General features: G+C 41.1%; 1 protein-coding gene across 1 annotated transcript; it reads right to left on the minus strand.

Moving 5' to 3' along the window:
* Positions 1-12,422: 12,422 nt before the first annotated feature.
* LOC103722300 lies at positions 12,423-14,640 on the minus strand. The gene has a single exon (XM_008812802.4). The coding sequence runs from the start codon at positions 14,464-14,466 to the stop codon at positions 12,700-12,702; it is 1,767 nt and encodes a 588-aa protein (XP_008811024.2). The 5' UTR covers positions 14,467-14,640; the 3' UTR covers positions 12,423-12,699.
* Positions 14,641-18,486: the final 3,846 nt, after the last annotated feature.

Genomic DNA, 18,486 nt, shown 5'->3' on the forward strand with positions numbered 1-18,486 from the left:
CCTTACGGTATGCTATTCACTCTCATTTTTAGGGAGTTAGAGGTCCCTATCCCTGAGGGGGAACCCTCTCGTTCACTGCGTTTTACAGATCACATGGGTGAGGGGACCTTTCATCGGATGGGATTCCACAAGGTCGAGGAAGTCTGGGTTCGGAAACCATCCACTTCCACACCATCTGACCCTACCACTCATCACTCCCCTAGCCCTGACCATGACCAGGAGCACTATACGGATCTTCCCACCTATCCTTCTACCTCTGGTCCTACACATACTGAGCCCTCCACCTCCACTGCCCCACCTTCTCAGCAGCAGCCCCGGAAGTTAGAATATCTTCTGAGCAGCTTCGGGAGTTGCGGCAGGAGATAGTGAGCGAGCTGAGGGATGACCTGCTGAGGGAGCTCCGAGGTCCTCAGACTGTTCCCTCCACCGAGCTAGTTCCCTCCTTGGCAGCAGTGGCCGAGATGACTGCGCACCTGAGGGAAGAGATATCCAATGTGCGCAGCCTGGTCCAAGCTCAATACTGGAACATGAGTGACGTCAAGGATGACACGAAGAAGATGCGAGACAGCATCCGACAGGAGCTAGGCAGCCAGAGCCAGGGTGCGGAGCTACTAGCACATGCATTGATCTCCAAGTTGGACACCCTTCAGAAGAGTGTGACCGAGCTTACCACGATCCAGTCTAGGGCCACCTCGGAGATCATAGTTCAGCTAGGGAATGTTCAAGAGGCGCTCAGCTTGGTCTTGCAACACACGAGACTAGGTTCAGGAGCCTCATCCTCAAAGAAACCCTAGTGTAGCTTTGTTTTCTATCTTATGATGTATTTGTTTCTATACTTGTATTTTTTTTACAATTGTACTCAAATTAGCATCAATACGATGAGTAGACACTTTCTTACAAAACTGTGCAATACTTTTCTATGTTCTGCGCTTCTTTTTGCTATGATGACAAAAAGAGGGAGAAAATATGATGAATTGAATATAAAGGGAATCACAAAAAAAAAGGAAAATTTTTAAAGCAAAATGTAATTTGTTCTAAGTGGATTCGATACCTCGAGGCTCATTATCTCTCTGTTGGGGCTCCTCAAGGAGTAATCTCCAGAATCTATTCAAAGGATATTCGAAGATTAGTTGAATCATACTCAAGAACAAATTGTCAGATTTTTTCTCTGAAAGTAAGAATTTAAGCAAAAAAAAGATTCAAGACATTAAAAGAAAATTCAAAAATTTAAACAAAATTGAATGCATATGTTGAGGGGGAGAATCTGAAATCTTAAGAAAGCGAAATCATTAACTACATATAAGCCAAACAATTGATTGCATGATATGAAGGCTTATATAATTCCAAATGAAAGGGGGAGCTTTAATTTCAGGATTTACTGATCCATACCTTTCAATTCTGGATAGATTAAAATAACCAGACATTTGAATTTATTTCAAAACTTTTACTGAATGATTGAGCAATTCACTTCAAAAATATTCAATGTTTTGTCATCATCAAAAAGGGAGAGATTGTGAAGTGATTGATTATAACCCTATTTGATTTTGATGAGCACAAAGCCATTGAGTATATTTTATGTTATACTAATGAATTCAATCCAGTATATCAGGCAAAATTTGTAAGAATCCTCTTTTGAGTGCATGTGGAAAACAACTTAAGTCAAAGGCTGAAACTCGAGTCGACTCCGGAGGATTTCGAGTCGACTCCAAGTGTTTCAGATGTTCTGGCACAGGCTCGAGTCGACTCCGGCACACTACGAGTCGACTCCGACTGAGAACAGACAGCAGGATAGAAAGATGAATCTCAGACCCAGTCATCGAGTCGACTCCTGAAGAATTCGAGTCGACTCCGATGCTTGCCGAGTCGACCTCCGATAGTTCCGAGTCGACTCTAAGGAGTAACAGACAGAAAGACAGAGAAATTGTTTTTTGGACTCTGAGAGCCGAGTCGACTCCAGAAGAACTCGAGTCGACTCCAACGGTTGGCGAGTCGACTCCTAAAAAAGCAAGAGTCGACTCTCAGAGGAATGCAAGACTAAAAGTTAGAGAGCCAACTTCGGTGTCTGAGAGCCGAGTCGACTCCAGCAAAGTTCGAGTCGACTCTGAGGCAGTTCAACTCCAACTATAGAAGAGCAGTTTTTCGGTCTCTGAGAGCCGAGTCGACTCCAGCAAAGTCCGAGTCGACTCCGAGGTAGTTCAACTCCAAAGACAGAAGACCAGTCTTTCAGGCTCTGAGAGCCAAGTCGACTCCAAGAGAATCCGAGTCGACTCGAGGAAGTAAACCCGAAAGAAAGACCTTTGGATTCCTAAAAACGAGTCGTCTCCAGAAGGCAGAGTCATTTCCGGATATTGGCGAGTCGACTCCAAGTTTGGCCGAGTCGACTCCAGAACGAGACAGCACTTTATTTCAAATTTTGAACAGTGGGCGAGTCGTCTCCAGTAAAGTATGAGTCGACTCCAGCAACAGGCGAGTCGACTCCAGATCGAGCGAGTCGACTCCGATCCCAACGAACACTGTGTCAGGAGTTGCAGATTGTGCAGAACGGCTCTAAAAGTGTGTCTAACGGCTAGTTTTCGATGGAGATTGCTTAAATAGCCAGAGTGAACAGTAATAGACATGAAGAGAGAGACTCCACTCAAAGCAAAAGGGATTTCCACCTACCAAAGCCACTCAAGAGTAAATAACAAGAGAAAGAAGAAAGAAGTGCATTGAAGTCCATCCTCCAAACGTCTTCCTCGCATTCGAGGCTCTCCTTCTGACAGCAAATCTTCAGCACACTCAAGAGGAGTTGCAGAGTTCGAGAAGCTCCTTACTTCACATCCAAAAATCTGTTTGAGGGCTTCTAACTCTTCTTTATTCATATTGTTTATATTTGCTTTTCAAGAAGCTATCCTTGTACTCTTTTCAAACTGCTTTTCTTACTTGATTCAATCAGGGGATTGAATCAAGGGTGTTAAGGTTGGTTGGTGAGCCGAGGGTAAAACCAACGTGTAAGGGTTCGATTGTGATCCCGGAAAAACAATCGGGTGGTTCTAGTCGGTGAGCCTGTGGAAACCAACCGAGTTCGTTGTGATCTCGTAAAACAACAAGTTGGGTTGTGAGCTTGTAAAACAACCAGCTGTAATCTGAGGGATTATAGTGAACTTCCAAGTGAAGCTTGGGGAGTGGACGTAGGAGCAAGGGTTAGCTCCGAACCACTATAAAATCTCTTGTGTTTGTGATTATTTCATTGTCTCTTCCATTCCCTTCATTCACTGCATATAGTAAACTAATTAATCCACTTGCAATAAGGTTTAATTAGTTACTCATTAAGTTTTTACTTGCAATAATTACTTAAATCCCAATTCACCCCCCCTCTTGGGTTGTCTTTTTGGGCAACAGATGCTTACGAGTGTGTTAAGAAATACAAGGATCGCATGAAGGTCATGCATGATAAAATGATTACTCGTAAAGAGTTTCACCAAGGACAAAAAGTTCTTTTATATGATTCTCGATTACATCTATTTCCTGAAAAACTTAAATCTTGCTAGACTGGCCCATACACAGTAGAGAAAGTGCACCCGCATGGTGCAGTGTAATATGCAATACCAAGGATGGTAGGTCATTTCAAGTCAATGGACATCTTCTCAAACCATACCTCGATTATTTGAGTCCAGAAGTTGAAGAAACACTTCTGGTAGATCCTGTCTATACTAATTAAATTTGAATTGTCCGGCTGAAGACATAAAATTTAGCGCTCTGGGGAGGCAACCCAACATGTAAATATTATAAAATAATAATAATAATAATAATAATTTCAATAAATTACTAGCATGCAGGTTTGGAGGTTTTTGCCCCAATTGTCACTTTACCTACCTATATCAGGTAACTTCTTCTCTATCCTATTACTGCTTTAAATTTTCTTTAACATTGAGGACAATATTAGATTTAGGTATGGGGGTGAGAATATTTTTGATCTTTTATGCAAAAAAAAGGATTTCAAATTTTTAACTTAAATTATCTTTTTGGGCTGTACAAATTAGGAATTGCTTTGACAATAGCTTTGAGTTAAGGAATATGATAGCAGTTCTAGCTTGAGTTTTCGTCCCACCTGTCTCCTGCTAACATGATAGAAGATGATTTAGCACCTATACGTAAGCACATGAATAGTGGGGTATGTAAACTTATAACTAATATAAATACTTTTAATCTTCTGGATAATTTAAAGTTATATGTGTGATGAACACCCTATAAAAAAAAATTAAAAAAAAAAGAAGAAAATCAAACGAGTTTATTTTAAGTCTTCTCACTGAGTAACCAAGCCTCTTGCTTGGCAAGCAGCGAGTGTTCGCGTAAAAAGGTAAGAATGGCTGAGATTAAACTCTGAGTGATTAATTTGGCCTTGGAGCCTAGTTGACTTGAGTTATTAAGCCTGTTAGGGTGTCTTTACACCTAGTGCCCTGAGCCATCTGGATCGGAAGTCATTAGCCTAACACTCGCTATATGGGTTAGCTAGGAAGCTTAATAAGGCTAGATATTGCACAAATCATTCTTCTTAGCGTTTAGTCTGAAAAAATAAAATAATAATAATAATAAAATAAATAAATAAATAAATAAATCTGGGGTGTTCATTACTATTTAACTCTAGAGAGTCTTGAAAATTGGAGTGATCATGTTGGAAGTAAGTGAAAGCCACTCATTTATATGATACTATCTTGCACCTCACTACATTCTTGACTTGTTAGCAAATAGATTGGGTGTAATGAAACTTGAGTTAGAGTCTGTTTAAATATGATAGCAACAAGTCTCTATTGTCCTTGCAATTCTAGTTTCATACAGTAATACCTGTTCAAATTTCGAGTTAAAAATTGAAAATTTCTGACTGATGAAGTTTGTGGGTAACTTCACTCAAACCCTCACGAGACAACAGTCATCCACTAGGGTAACCTTGGGGTTTAAAGGCTTGTTGCATGCGCTAAGTGCAATCGTAATGCTCTACGTAAGTGAGTATTTATCTTAGTATATTTATATAATAAATAACACTTTTGCACTCTCATTTTATCATTTTCGCACTAAATTGTTAGAGACTAGCAATAAGCTAGTTGGGAGGTGTGATGAGGGCACAAAAGTGCAATCGTCGTACTATCTTAATTAGTATTATAGCTAATCATTAATGATAAAATTAATTAATTAATGTTGCATTTGTGTTTGAGTGCAAGTAATTCAGGAGACCCAATAACATTGGGTTTGAGCTCAGCTCATCCCACCGAGCCAGCTCTTCCGTACCATGCAAGCAACCAGCCGGCACGTCTCAGCCAGCCTTCCGCATCAAGCGTTCGTCCGCGTCCCTACCATGTCCATGCCACATCCCCGATCGCCTTCCATTTCGGTACCCGTTTCGAATGCAATCTAGCCATCTTCTTCTTCCTCCCGCAGTGCATCACGGCCGTCCATCTTCCAGATCAGATCAAGCTTCATCCCGTGCGGAAACAGGGAGAAGAAAGGATCCCGCACCCGTCCGCCCACGCGCGTCTCCTCCCTTTCGATTTCAAGCCGTGATCCCAGCTCTTCCCGTGATCCCAGCTTCCACCGTGGTCCAGCCTCCCACGCCCGTTTCTCTTCCCAGCGGTCCCACAACATCCTCCGCATCTCCTTCCTTCCGTGCCCAGCAGCCCGCGTTCTTCACGCAGTGAGCGTCCGAGCTCCACGGGTCATCGCCTCCTCATAGCATCCCGTAATCCCAGCGTCCGACTGCAAGCATCCCGTGATCGGCTCCTTCCAGCGCCCGGATCCACACTCCTCCCGGCTTCTTCTGCTCGACCCAACGCGATCACAGCTCCATCCCAACGTCTCTTCCGCGTCTCCTTCCTTACGCGATCAGAATCCCAGCATCCCACGCATGACCCCAGCAATCACGCGTCCCCCTTCCGGATTCGAGAGTCCCCAGCAGCAATACCGATCCAAAGATCCTGCGATGCAGCCCCTCCTCCGCGATCTACCCTCCAGCATCATGCCAAAGATCCCGCATCCACCTCTTTCACTGTTTCAAAAATCATCTAGCGCGGCATCCTCCTCCCGGCGATCCCACACACGAGCGTGCGTACTCCCCCTCTCCACGCAATCAGGGGGGTGGGCGACCTATTTAAGGGAGGCAAGGCCATCGGCTGAGGGGGGAGATGGACGCCCAGAAAAACAGAGCACACTCTGTTTTGAAGAAGAGAAGAATAAAAAAAATAGGGGGAGAGAAGAAAGAGGAGTTGTTTTGTTTTGTTCTTCTTTCTTTGTTTTTATGTCTTATTTTGTAGAAGGGAGAAAGCATTAAGTTTCCAATCTTCATTTTTATTTTTGTAATTGTCCTTTTATGCAATCCATTATTGTCATTTTCCTTTATGCAATCCATGTTCTAAGTTTTTAGTTTAATTTATGTAATTTATTTTATATGTTCTGAAAGTCTTAGTTTTAAGATAACTCTAAAATTAAAAACTCTAAAATGAATCTTTACTGTTCGATTGGCGATTTTAATTTATATTCTGTCTTTAGAAATCGGCCCCTACTCTGCATCAGAATTCAATTGCAAGTTGTCTTTCTTTCCTTTGTTTATTTTCAAATAAAAAAATACATTCTCTGGTAGACTAGAGAATCATTCAACATCCCCGACGTAATGTTTTTCTTCTATTATTCAAAAATCGATTTTGAATTCGAGTGAACGTTTTAATTTTTATGCAACTCCAATCGCCTTCCTGTGGATCGACCTCTTACGACCACTATTCATCGAGTAGAAAAGGTAAGAGTAAAATTAATTTAAACTTTGTTTGTCGGTTATAACAACGATCTGTTTAGCGTATTTTCAGGTAAGCAGGAATTGGACAACAGCATGCATCCTACGATGCCATGTGGATTTTAAAGTCCGCATAGTGTGAACATGACTTAAGTCATATTCATCCTACGATGACATGTGGTCTTTAAAATCCGCATAGTGTGAACATGACTTAAGTCATATTCATCCTACGACGACATGTGGTCTTTAAAATCTGCACAAATCTTGGTTTAATCAAATTGACCCAATTATGAACCCAAATCAATTTGGGTCGAACCCAATTTGATTTGGCTCATTAAATCAGCCCAATTGCAATCCAATTGTAATCAATTCCACTTAATTCTTCTTTCATTAACTTACTAACACTTAGTGGGTTAATTCAATCACCAATCATATTGATGATTGATTCCTATTGTGATTCCAAATCACAATTATGATAGTCTGACTAATTAAATCCTCTATGTGTGTGACCCCGTAGGTTCTATTCTGACTGGTAGTGAGACATATTGAGATCTCTATCTCAATATCACTGAAACTCCTTTCAGTGGACTGAAACGATTTCAGTTCTACTCTCAGAGTTCACTGATCACCAACTGAATGCCTTCGAGTCTCACAATCCACTAGTGACACATAGCAGTATATGGTGGCAACCCAGCAGAATGAAATGTCTGAACCTCTAGGTGCAGTTAGCGTATGATACAGTCCCTCTATTGTGGATCCCGACATAACGGAGGTTATGGATATCTCGTCAAACTCCATCGTCCATCATTTGTCAAATTTATACGACTTCCAGTTCGAGATATAGAAAACTCTTTTTCAAAATACCTGGCCAGAAATTTATCGAACTCAGTCTCATAAATCACATAGGATCACTCCTAATCTATCAAGATCGATAGATTCCATCTAGATGCAACCCTATTCCAAAATGAACCTACTGTAGCTAATCCGCACTACAAAAATCCGAATGGCTAGGGCCCAAGTTCACATGCTCGTCAAACTACAGCAACCTCACAGTGAATAGCTGAGGCATCGCAGGTCAAAGAACCAGTCATACAACTGCAGCATAAGTAGTCACTGACGAGTGGATAGACATCCATGTGACTACTATCTTTGGTCACACTCAGTACCTTGTTCTCTAACAAGTACTCGCATAATCACTTCAGTATCTCTACACCATGGACTCGAGACTCGTCCATCTGACTAAGTGATTTGTGCACTAATCTCAGCGGATCGATCATCGTCCCTTGTGATGGATCCATCGATCTGGAGCATTTAGAAATTAATCCCTAATGACACATGCCTCAAATTTTCAACTCCTTGAGAATATGTGTCATCATCTATTAATTTCTTGGACGATTCATGGACACATAAAAACATGAATGAAAAACAAATTACCCAATCTTATTTATTAATAAGTGTCAAATTACAAATTTATGCCCCGAATTATAAATATGCGTCAGCCACGTTGGCTTCTAAGGCATACTTCTAACACTTAGATGGCACAATACTTCTCTTCTCCACTGCATCAATAAGACGACTCAATTGCTGAGATAGTTGTGCAGCACCCCCAACCTTCTTGCATTTCTTATCATGCAAAGTAGGGCTAACTCTCTTCTTTCCTCTCTCTTGGATAGCACCAGATGCAAGAGTAGGGTTAACATTAAAATTATCAGTGGGAACATCATCAATTTTATATGCAATCATATAATGATCCTCATCTGAGTCACCTAAGCCCTCAAACGTATCATTATTAACCCCATCCAACCTCTCATACACTCCAATTGTGTCCTCAACATCCTCCTGCACCAGTAAAGCTGGAGCCTAGGGCCCCTCCTCAGTGGCACTAGTATCTCTAAATAACCTATCCAATTTTATGGCATGTTGCAGACCACGTTCTCAAAACTTGGCTGCATCAGGAATCTCCTGCAAGTTAATAATATATAGTTGTCAATAGTAGTTTATAAGTTAGTATAAAAAATCTTACAAATATTAAACTAGTGGCACGTATACCTGCAATTTTTTTTTCACCATGCATCTGGTGCATCTATTGTATTTCTAAAAGGATCCCATCCAAGCCCTGTTTTCTTTTCCACCAATTTCATCCAAATGCTCCAATTTGCTTTCAAGTTATCCCACTTATTTGAAATTTTTTTGTAGTCATATTGATTTCTAGTCTTCTCATTGAATTTTTTAATTATATGGGCCCACCCTACCCTATTGAAATGTGTTCCTGGGCGATTACTAGCTTCAACTTCACCAATACATATATCGATAAACTCCTCCATCAATTTATCATTCCAAATGGCCTTCCTCTTCTTCTCATCTTGGGTTGATGGACCAGCAAGGGTACGTTGGCTCTTCTTAGACATTTGTTCTTCTTACAATGCAACAACAAAAACATGAAACATTTTGTCAATTATAAGTCATGATTTTATCCATATTCATAAAACACCTTGTAAAGCATATCTAAATATGCACAATTTACATACGTATAGATTACGTACATATGGACCCCTAGAATCCTATATATTCATATATTAGTCCTATTGTTTGATGGGATTTGCTAGTTTGTATTCAGTCAACAATCAATAGCAAGTGAAGTAATCAGTATAATGTGTTAGCAACATTGTTTAATTCACAAAACACATGTTACGTGTCAATAGCTGTATGACTACGGTCAATAACTAAGTTCCAATTTTTTCTTAATCAAGTATGATAATAAACAAAATCTAGCAATGCAATCCACGCATAAATGGAAACAAATAATTTCTTGACCGGCCACATCAACATTGTACATTTCAAAACACTCGGCCAAAAGAAAGTACAAGCATGCAGAAATATGTATAGAATGCTAAGTTGGTGGTAAAACTAGGAATGACAAGGTGCTACAATAGTAGGAGCCTGTAAGTCACTATAGATGATTAAATATAATGAAAAATCAAATGAAGAGGTATGGGTATGTGTAGCTAAATTCTGGGAAAGTTCCAACAAATAGAGAGCTCAAATTACACAAAGGGTTGGGAAGAGGAAGAAAAAGATTAAAACATGGAAGCCAGTTGTAAACAATATCCGAAAAAGTTTGTGATCATAATGGATGTGATCCTGAGTATAAATAATTTGCAAATATGGATTTGTAATGCATATTATTATCTTATTAATTTATAATAACATATTATTTTATTATACTGATAGATATGCATATATTATTAGAATTTTGTATAGTGATAGTATATCATAATATTGAAATCAAAAAATTATATTAGAAAGTAATAAAACTCTATTTACACAACTTCTCAATAGTCTAGCTAGTAGTGAAGAGCAAGCACCATGTAGGGCAAATTTGATAGGATTGGAGCTAGTGAGAAACATGCGACTTTGATTGAGTAGAATTTGACCGCTAAGCCAGATTGTAGGAACTCAGGCCGAATAGATGGAATTCAGTCATAGTATGGACAAAGCAGACCAAAGGGCTAAGGCTTGGCTGCAAAGATGGCTGCTAAAAGACCAAGGCAGGTCTTCAAAGATCCTGAAGACTAGAAGACTATTTCAAAGGCCGAATATAATAGACAATCTGTATAAGCCATGCCGAAATAAGCCGAAGGCTGATAAGGCACAATTGTCGGTCTAATAACTACAGAATAATTATGCTTGTGCACATGCGCAATGGAAAGATGGTTGGCACTAGTTACCAAAACCATCAAAAGTGGAGACTAGGCATGAGAAACCATTGATAGAATGAATTGTTACAGTACCATAAGAAGTGGAGATTAGGCATGAGAAATAATTGTTAGAATGGACTGTTACAGTATCTGAAGATAATTATTATGTACAAGTATAAGTAATGAAATTGTACTCTATATTAAGATTCTTCGACCCTTCAATAATCTATCAATTCAATTCATTCTTTACTTTTTATCCTAAAAAAAGGCATAACTTAGTTTTTCTATCGTAGCTCTACACAACACCTCTTACTGTAGCTCAGCGCTATACCTCTTATCGTAACTCTACGCTACACCTTTTACCGTAGTTTGCACTACATCATTACCATAACATTGCATTACAACCTTTCCACCATAGCCTTATGCTATATTTCTATCCATATCTATATCCTTCGAACAGTGGAGTCATTAAAGGTCAAGGTAGGTATTTGTCCCCGCATTACTTTCTATCTTTCTTTCGAATCATTATCCTTTCGCTGATCCAACATCAGCTGCATGCCTATGTATGCATTTTCCAACGCGGCTAGAATCATTATTAAGATGATTATTAAATTCTAAAATGATAAATTTATTAAGAAGGTCGATAAAAGTATTTCCAATTCAAGATTAGGACTGAGAAGAAAACAGAGGACCAGAGTATTAAAAAAACGATTAACAGAAAAATAACCAAAGCACGTAGCAATCAAGCAGACGGGGAAAAAGACCAAAAACAATAGCTTATGGTGGGACAGAATGCATCGAGAGATCCTAGAAAGCATGCGTAAAGAAGAGGAGTTAATTACAGAACTAATTTCTAATACTTAAAATGAGAAGATATAAAATATCATCTCGCTGCGCTATCCCCGTCTATCTCTCTCATGCTATGCCCCAGCCTCGCAAGCAGTTGATCATCTTTACCTCACAAAGTTAGAGGGCTGTGCCTATTAGCTTATTGTTGTTTAATTGTTATTAGATTATGTTTAGATTCCAGTAAAGGATTGGTCAAACCTTCCATTATAGTTATCTCCCATGTAAACTCTAATTGCAACAGAGGTAAGCAATTGTTTGTGAGGTGAATGCCATGTGCTTGGGTAGAAAGCAAATCCTATAAACAAAGGCTTCTGGATGCTAGCTAATCCCAAATATTCAGATCAAGTTACTCATGCATTTGACTTAGAATTACTGAGGGTCTGTTTGGAAAATTTAGTAGAATGGGGCTGAATTTTTCATTGGATTTTTGGAGCAAGTAGCCTATTTGAGAATACCTCTCCAGCCTAAAAATTTTGTAAAAAAAAAAAAAAATCATAAAATTTTTTTTTTTCTATAAGCCAACAGGCTTACAATTAGAATTTAGGCTAAAATTAGAATGGATCATTAGAAGAATGAAGATTGGACAGACCAATGCGCCCGATCTCTATAAGAAATTTATTTAACTTTTGCTAGATTTTTTTAACAGACCCTAAAGAAAAAAAAAATACTGATTGGGTTACATCAAGAGAAAAAAAGTATGGATCGATGTGATCTCCTGTACGGTTGTCTAGGAAGGCAAAAGAAAGTAATGCAAGCGAACCTGATGGTATACCATTTTGACGGAGACAAAAATATGCATATTAATGGCATTCATCAGAGTTATTAAAAAATTAATGGTAACGTCGGGAAGATTTGATCACCTCGGAGACTCAAACTCACACCTTTTGGTTTTACATAACTAAAGAAAAAGTACTGCTAGCGCTCCAAAACAAAGATAAGAAATACTGCCGCTTTGAGCAATTATCTATTTATCTTGCTTCTCTCCCTTGAAGCGGTGAAGATTTGAGCAAAACTAAGAACCAAACACAACCAAATTATGGAGTCTTTGTCATATGGCATCAATGATGATCCCAAGAATCACTTATCGAAGATTTTGCATATGTTCACAACTTGGTGAATATTGAAGAGCAAGCTTGCCAATGGGTTATAATATGATTCATTGCTTCATTTCAAACGGTTTAGATTGCATATAATTGCTGCCACAATTTCTAGAGAAGATCTGGATATGGATACATGGAGACAGCACTGCTATAACAGGGAAGGAGCCCCATCTCTCACTTTACAAGCATAGGCTAGTGCTCCAAATTAAGTTCATCCTATCAAAACACGGTCATGAAAGCCTAGGCTTATGCAGCCTTACCATTGTCTCTCTTCTTTTCCTTTCTTCGTTTTACTTTAAGTCCCATTTGCCCTCTCCTCAGGCGTATAAGGAATCATCTCGTTCTTTCTCTCTTCTCCGTGGGTGCGACCCTGTGACTCCTCCCTATACTTCTCATGCATATCACCTTTGTAGAAATCCCAAGTTCTCCACACCAAAACCAGCATGACAAGAGCTCCGAGTACGGTCACCGCCGCGATAATGAGGAAGGAAAGCTTGAAGCACTGCACTCCGGTGCACGTTAACGACTCCACGGAGGAACCAGAGAGCTTCGCATACTGCTTCGCCGCCTCTCTATCATACAATTTCCCGGCGACCTTCACGTTCAGCACATACGTCCCGATCGGCGTGGCAAGAGGCACGAAGTTGAACAGCGTGGAGTAGTACTTGAGACCGAACACTTCTGATATGATTGCGAAGAGCAGCGGCACCTGTGCTCCTAAGCTGAAGCCGATGATCACCGACGCAACGTAGAGCGAGCCCGGGATTCCGAAGGCGATGAGGAGGTGGCCGGCGCCGGCGAGGAGGAGGACTGCTGCGAGCAACACAGGGCGAGGCAATTTGTACTTGGCGAGGAAGATATCAGAGGCGAACCCGGCCGCCACCCTCCCAGCGTAGTTCCATATGCTGATGAGGGAGACGAAGGTGCTGATGCTCCGAGCAGGGTAGCCCAACGACTGGCCGATCTGGCCCATGTTGTCGATCGCCGCCAGGGTGCCACCGACACCGGAAATGGTGGAGAGGAAGAGGATCAGCATGTCCGTGCTCACAACGGCTTGGAGGATGGAGTAGTCCTTCCCCCTGTCAGGGGCCTTGAAGATGCGGATGACATGAGAGAGGGGTGAGCTCTTTTTGATAGGTGATGCGGTGGCTGGGGTTGGTTTCGGCTCGGGCGGTGGCGGTTGGGGGACCGTCGGCGTCTCGATGGCTACGGACAGAGGTGGGGGGTCTTGGAGAGATTGCTTCTTTTTCCTGAAGATCTTGAACTCTTCTTTGGTAACGACGGCGAGGGGGAGGAAGAGGAGGAGAAGGACGATGGCGGCGCTGACGCTGTACGCGGAGTGGGAGAAAGTGAACCTTTTTTGGACTACGATCATGACCATGAGGAAGGTGGCGAGGAAGAGGGAAACGTAGAGGAAGCAATAGAACGGCTTGCTGCTCTCGCCAGGCTGGCGCGTCGACTTGAAGATCCGAATGGTGGAGATGAAGACGAGGGGGATGGCGGCGGGGAGCCATGCGATGAGGAGGACGAGGGACCTGGAGTCGCCGCCGTAGAAGGCGAGGTAGAGCTGGGTGACGATGGCACCGCTGAGGCCAACATAGCCCTTGAGGAGGCCGATCACGACGCCACGGCTTGCCGGGAAGTTCTTGACGCAGGTGACGACGGCGCCCGTGTTGGTGAAGGCCTGCGCGTTGCCGCCGAGGCATAAGTAGAGGCACATCTGCCAAACGTGGGGGCGGGCGATGCGGCCGGTGATTGCGAGGTAGATCATGAGGTAGCTGAAGAGGTTAATGCCGGCGCTGAGGGCGAGGACGACCCAGGGTGGGGTGACCTCATAGATGAGGCCGGAGATGATGCCGACGCTGGCGCCGAGGTCTTTGAAGAAGGCCAGGGTGTTGAGGGTCTGCTGGTCGTAGCCGAGGGCGGTCTTGATGTCGTTGGAGTAGATGCCAAAGATGTAGATGCCGCCGGAGGCTGCCATGATGAGGAACGACGCGAATACGGTGAACCACCGGCCCCGGACCACCTGGACGGCGAGGGCGGAGAGCTCAACCACCTTCATCTTTTCTCTCTATTGCTATCTCTCGATCTCTTCCCCTCTCACTCACTCAGCACAAACACAAAGAAAGTTACAGGTGGAGTGATGTTAGAGAGGATCTGCCACTATATATGAATTTTAGAGGTAATGGGTTAGTAGAAGAAAGGAACTAATTTAGTGGCGGCTTAGCTGTTGCTCTTTAAGAGGGGCAGCTGAGTGCCGGTTAAAATGGCGGACTGGTGGACAGCATGTGGGGACCCATATGATGGATTTCCTTGACTTGTATGTTGACTTAAGTGAGAAGAAGCAGGTGATAGCAAAGTTTTCCCCATTTTTCCGTTTTCTTTCTCAAGCTTAAGATTTTAAGTTTGCTTCCTTATTTCACAGTGTGTGGAGGGTGATTACTGAGATTCCCTTTTGGAGTTTTAAATATTTTATCGAGCCTAGTGGAGAGAGGTCGCTTGCAAATTAAGTAGGTTGACCCAGGATTAAGGATCCTGCTTTCTGGGCTCCGTGACTTACGATCTTATCTATTCACTTGCACTCCCTATTTTTTCCTTTAAATAAAAGCTAGTGGGATCAGTGGATCACTCAAGAGCAAGAAGAAAAACCATATTTGGTGAGATTGCCATCTGCTTACGTAGTGTGGGTTGTATAGTTTATCCTCTGTGAGGGTCGCTAGCAACGTCATGCTTTATGGTATTTTTCGATGTTTGGCCATCTGGTCTCCTGTAGATGACCTCCATATTTAATGAATCTACTATATATTTTGAACTGGCATGAACATGATTTCTTGAGGCTGATATTTACTCATACGAACAAGCTTCACTGTGAAGTAGAAAAACGCAAACTAGTTTTCGAATGAAATGAGCCTATTCTCCCAAAAGATTGTCCGGTTGTGCTTAGAAATCAAGTTCAAGTCCCACTTAGCAGGCACAAATTTTTGGAAACGACACAGCTTACTGTGCTTGCTGACTTTTGGATTAATGCCATGCGCATAAATCGTGCTTGATATTGAAAGATGCCAACCATCACAGCTCATAAAATCCTGCACCAATCCAGCTTTTGATTGGATTTCTTCCCATCCTAATTTTCAAAATTTAAGAAAACGTGCTCGGCATTTGACAACACGACAAAAAAGAACAGGTCAGTCGAACGGAGCCTAACTTCCAACCAAGTGGTTCCGAGTTCGAAACGCATGGGCGTCGATTAAATTGTGGAGACTGGATGCTCCTTGCTCGAATACAGAGTTTAGAAGGGCTATTGGTCCGCTGGTAGCCTTGGTGATGCCAGGTGTGACGTACTCACACGAAGGATTCGTACCGGAGCCCAGAGGGGTATTCGAGTCGGGCCTACGGATGGGAAGGGTATGAGTAAAACCGGCTGGGGTGTCCAACATACGGTCATTTCTGTCCGCATCGAACATTCTCCTGACAGGGTGGGGACCCAGTGAGAACTACTATGCAGGGGTGGCATGGTCCCTTCCTCCCTCCTTCCTCTTTTCTTAAAAAAAAAAAAAAACAGATCAAGATTTTGTGTAATATTCATATAAGAGAATAGTTCAATATTAGATTGACGTGCCAATTTTAGAAAAAAATTATTGCGTGCAGTGCACACACCAGTGCAAGCCATCAATATGGGGTACATCAATGTGGCATTGCTATAATTTTTCCGGTTTTAGCGGGCGCGTGATAGATGCTTAAATGAATTTTTTTTGCTCGAATGTTTCAGGATATATCTCCTTCTCGACTTCAACCTGAAACGGTTACCGGTCAAACTTGCAGCGAAACGCGATTCATGCAGTTGTTGGGCCACAAGTGCTGCGTCCACTTGGGAACGCCTCCAAAGCTTCTTTACGACAAAGGAGTGGGGGAAAAGATCCGAAATCTTGCAAAAGCCCCCGAGAAAAACTCATCCAACTACGGCATCGTGACCTGGGCTGCCCTCACCATTCTAAGAAAATGCCCTCACTTTGTACCGTCTCCCTTTCCAACTTCATCTTTGGCTTCGTACGACGACAAAGTTTTGAACTTTGGATACCGAAGCACTGTTTCTCGCTGCAAGTAGGACCGCAGAGCATTGGGGAGATATCTCTTGGTCAATCTAAAAGGCCCACGAGTCCTTTTCCGTCAGATTATGGGATCTGGACTTCACCTGGTTTCATTTTCTGGACCACGGATCGGATTCAGTTCCATAAAATTGAACCCAATTCTCTGGTCCCAACCTGATAGCACGCTGTCGAGGAGAGATTCGTGCTGCATTCTTCTGCACGTCTTCTACAGTGGAAATATTCCCTTCCATTGGGACCAATGACCAATTTATAATCCTTCATTTGCTTTTTTTTCTTTTTAGAAAGATGACCAATGTATGATGGTCTCATCAGATGGATAGCTAAGAATTTAGGGTTTCGATCATCTCCAACAATTCGAGGGTCCGTGCCGATCGCATGTTGCAGTCAAGGAATCATTATTCATGGATATAGCGGAATCATACTTCAAAATTTTGATGGCATGCACTGCATGAATCATGACCAATGTAATTGTTTTGTCGATGACCAATTTTTATCTTTAAATTGTATGCAACTGTTTGTGTTGCCGGTTACCATTTTTCGTCACTAGTGGCATGTGAATCCTCTTATTTTGCGGAAAGTTTAGCCTCTTGATGGCTGAAGTTCCATGAGATAAGATGGTGATGGTCTTCTTACACCTTGAAAGTCAATGGGCAAACCTATACTTGTAACGGCGCCAACATAACTTTAAGGTTTATTTTGCTTGATTCTTGACATCCAAGGCTCTGAAATGCTGGAGAGCATTTGGATATTGAACTTTCCACATTTATATGGAAGCGGTCTAGCAAAATTGTTTTTCTTGGTATGCAAAAGTTTTCATGCCTAACACTTTAGAAACTATCGCTATTAAGTGTCGAAACGGTGAGTTTCCTAGTGACTTACTTTATGTTGTTGGATCTTTTATATTATCTAGCTACCATCGATGGTATGACTAATTATATTTACCATCTATCATATATATCTAAAGCGGTGGTTCGGCTTATATAGAATTCTTTGTTCACCATATGGATACTAGTATTAATCACGCCAACGTGATGTTCTAGGCCAATATTAAATATCATTGCATAATATGCATTTAAAAATAGTGACGCTAACATTAATATGCTTGATTGCTTGTTGTGTAAAAAAAGTTTAGCTATTCTTATTTTTTATTTATTATAATTATAGCATTGTTATATTAGATTTTAAGAACGTTTGGACAAAGATAAAAAAACTATATTCCATGCATTACATAGGGTTGGTATTAGTGCTGAGTTCCCCGTTTGTCTTGTGGGTGGTGGTTTCTATCTAATTGTAACGTAAGCACAATACCATGTTAATAATTTTAAAAAGAGTTGGATAAACGTATCCCATATACTGCACAAATTATATGTAAGTATACATCTAAAATGGAGGCTTAGTTTATACAATGTTCTCTAATCATTTTGCAGAAGCCGGTACTAATGATAACGGTTTTTATATGCTCAACCATCATCAAAGTTTATTTCTTAACACACAATAAATATTAATGACAAATATTTTAATGTTCATTGTTTGATACACAGAAATTTAGTTATTGAAATCTTCTATTTATTATAATTTGTTATAGGATTGCATTAAATTTTAAAAATAGTTAGAAAAAAAAGGAAAAAAAAACTTTTCATGCTCATCATGCAGGTTAATGACGAAAGTTTCTATATGAAGACTCTTGTGTAAAAATTCTCCATTTAGTATTAATGACAAAAGTTTCCCCATGGAGACTCCACTTGTGCAAAGTTATCTATTCACCATATTAATGCAGTATTAATAAAGAGAGTTTCTACTCATCACAATTTATTATTTAATGTTCCATGAAAATTTGACTATCAAAGCTTTCTATTATTATAATTTGTTAATTATTATATTGTATTTCAAGAATACTTGGAACAAGAAGAAAAATCATACTATACACATTACACAGGAGTCATGATAATGGTATTAATGATAGGAATTTTTAC

This window comes from Phoenix dactylifera, chromosome 16 (genome assembly GCF_009389715.1).
Source record: "Phoenix dactylifera cultivar Barhee BC4 chromosome 16, palm_55x_up_171113_PBpolish2nd_filt_p, whole genome shotgun sequence".
NCBI lineage: Eukaryota > Viridiplantae > Streptophyta > Magnoliopsida > Arecales > Arecaceae > Phoenix > Phoenix dactylifera.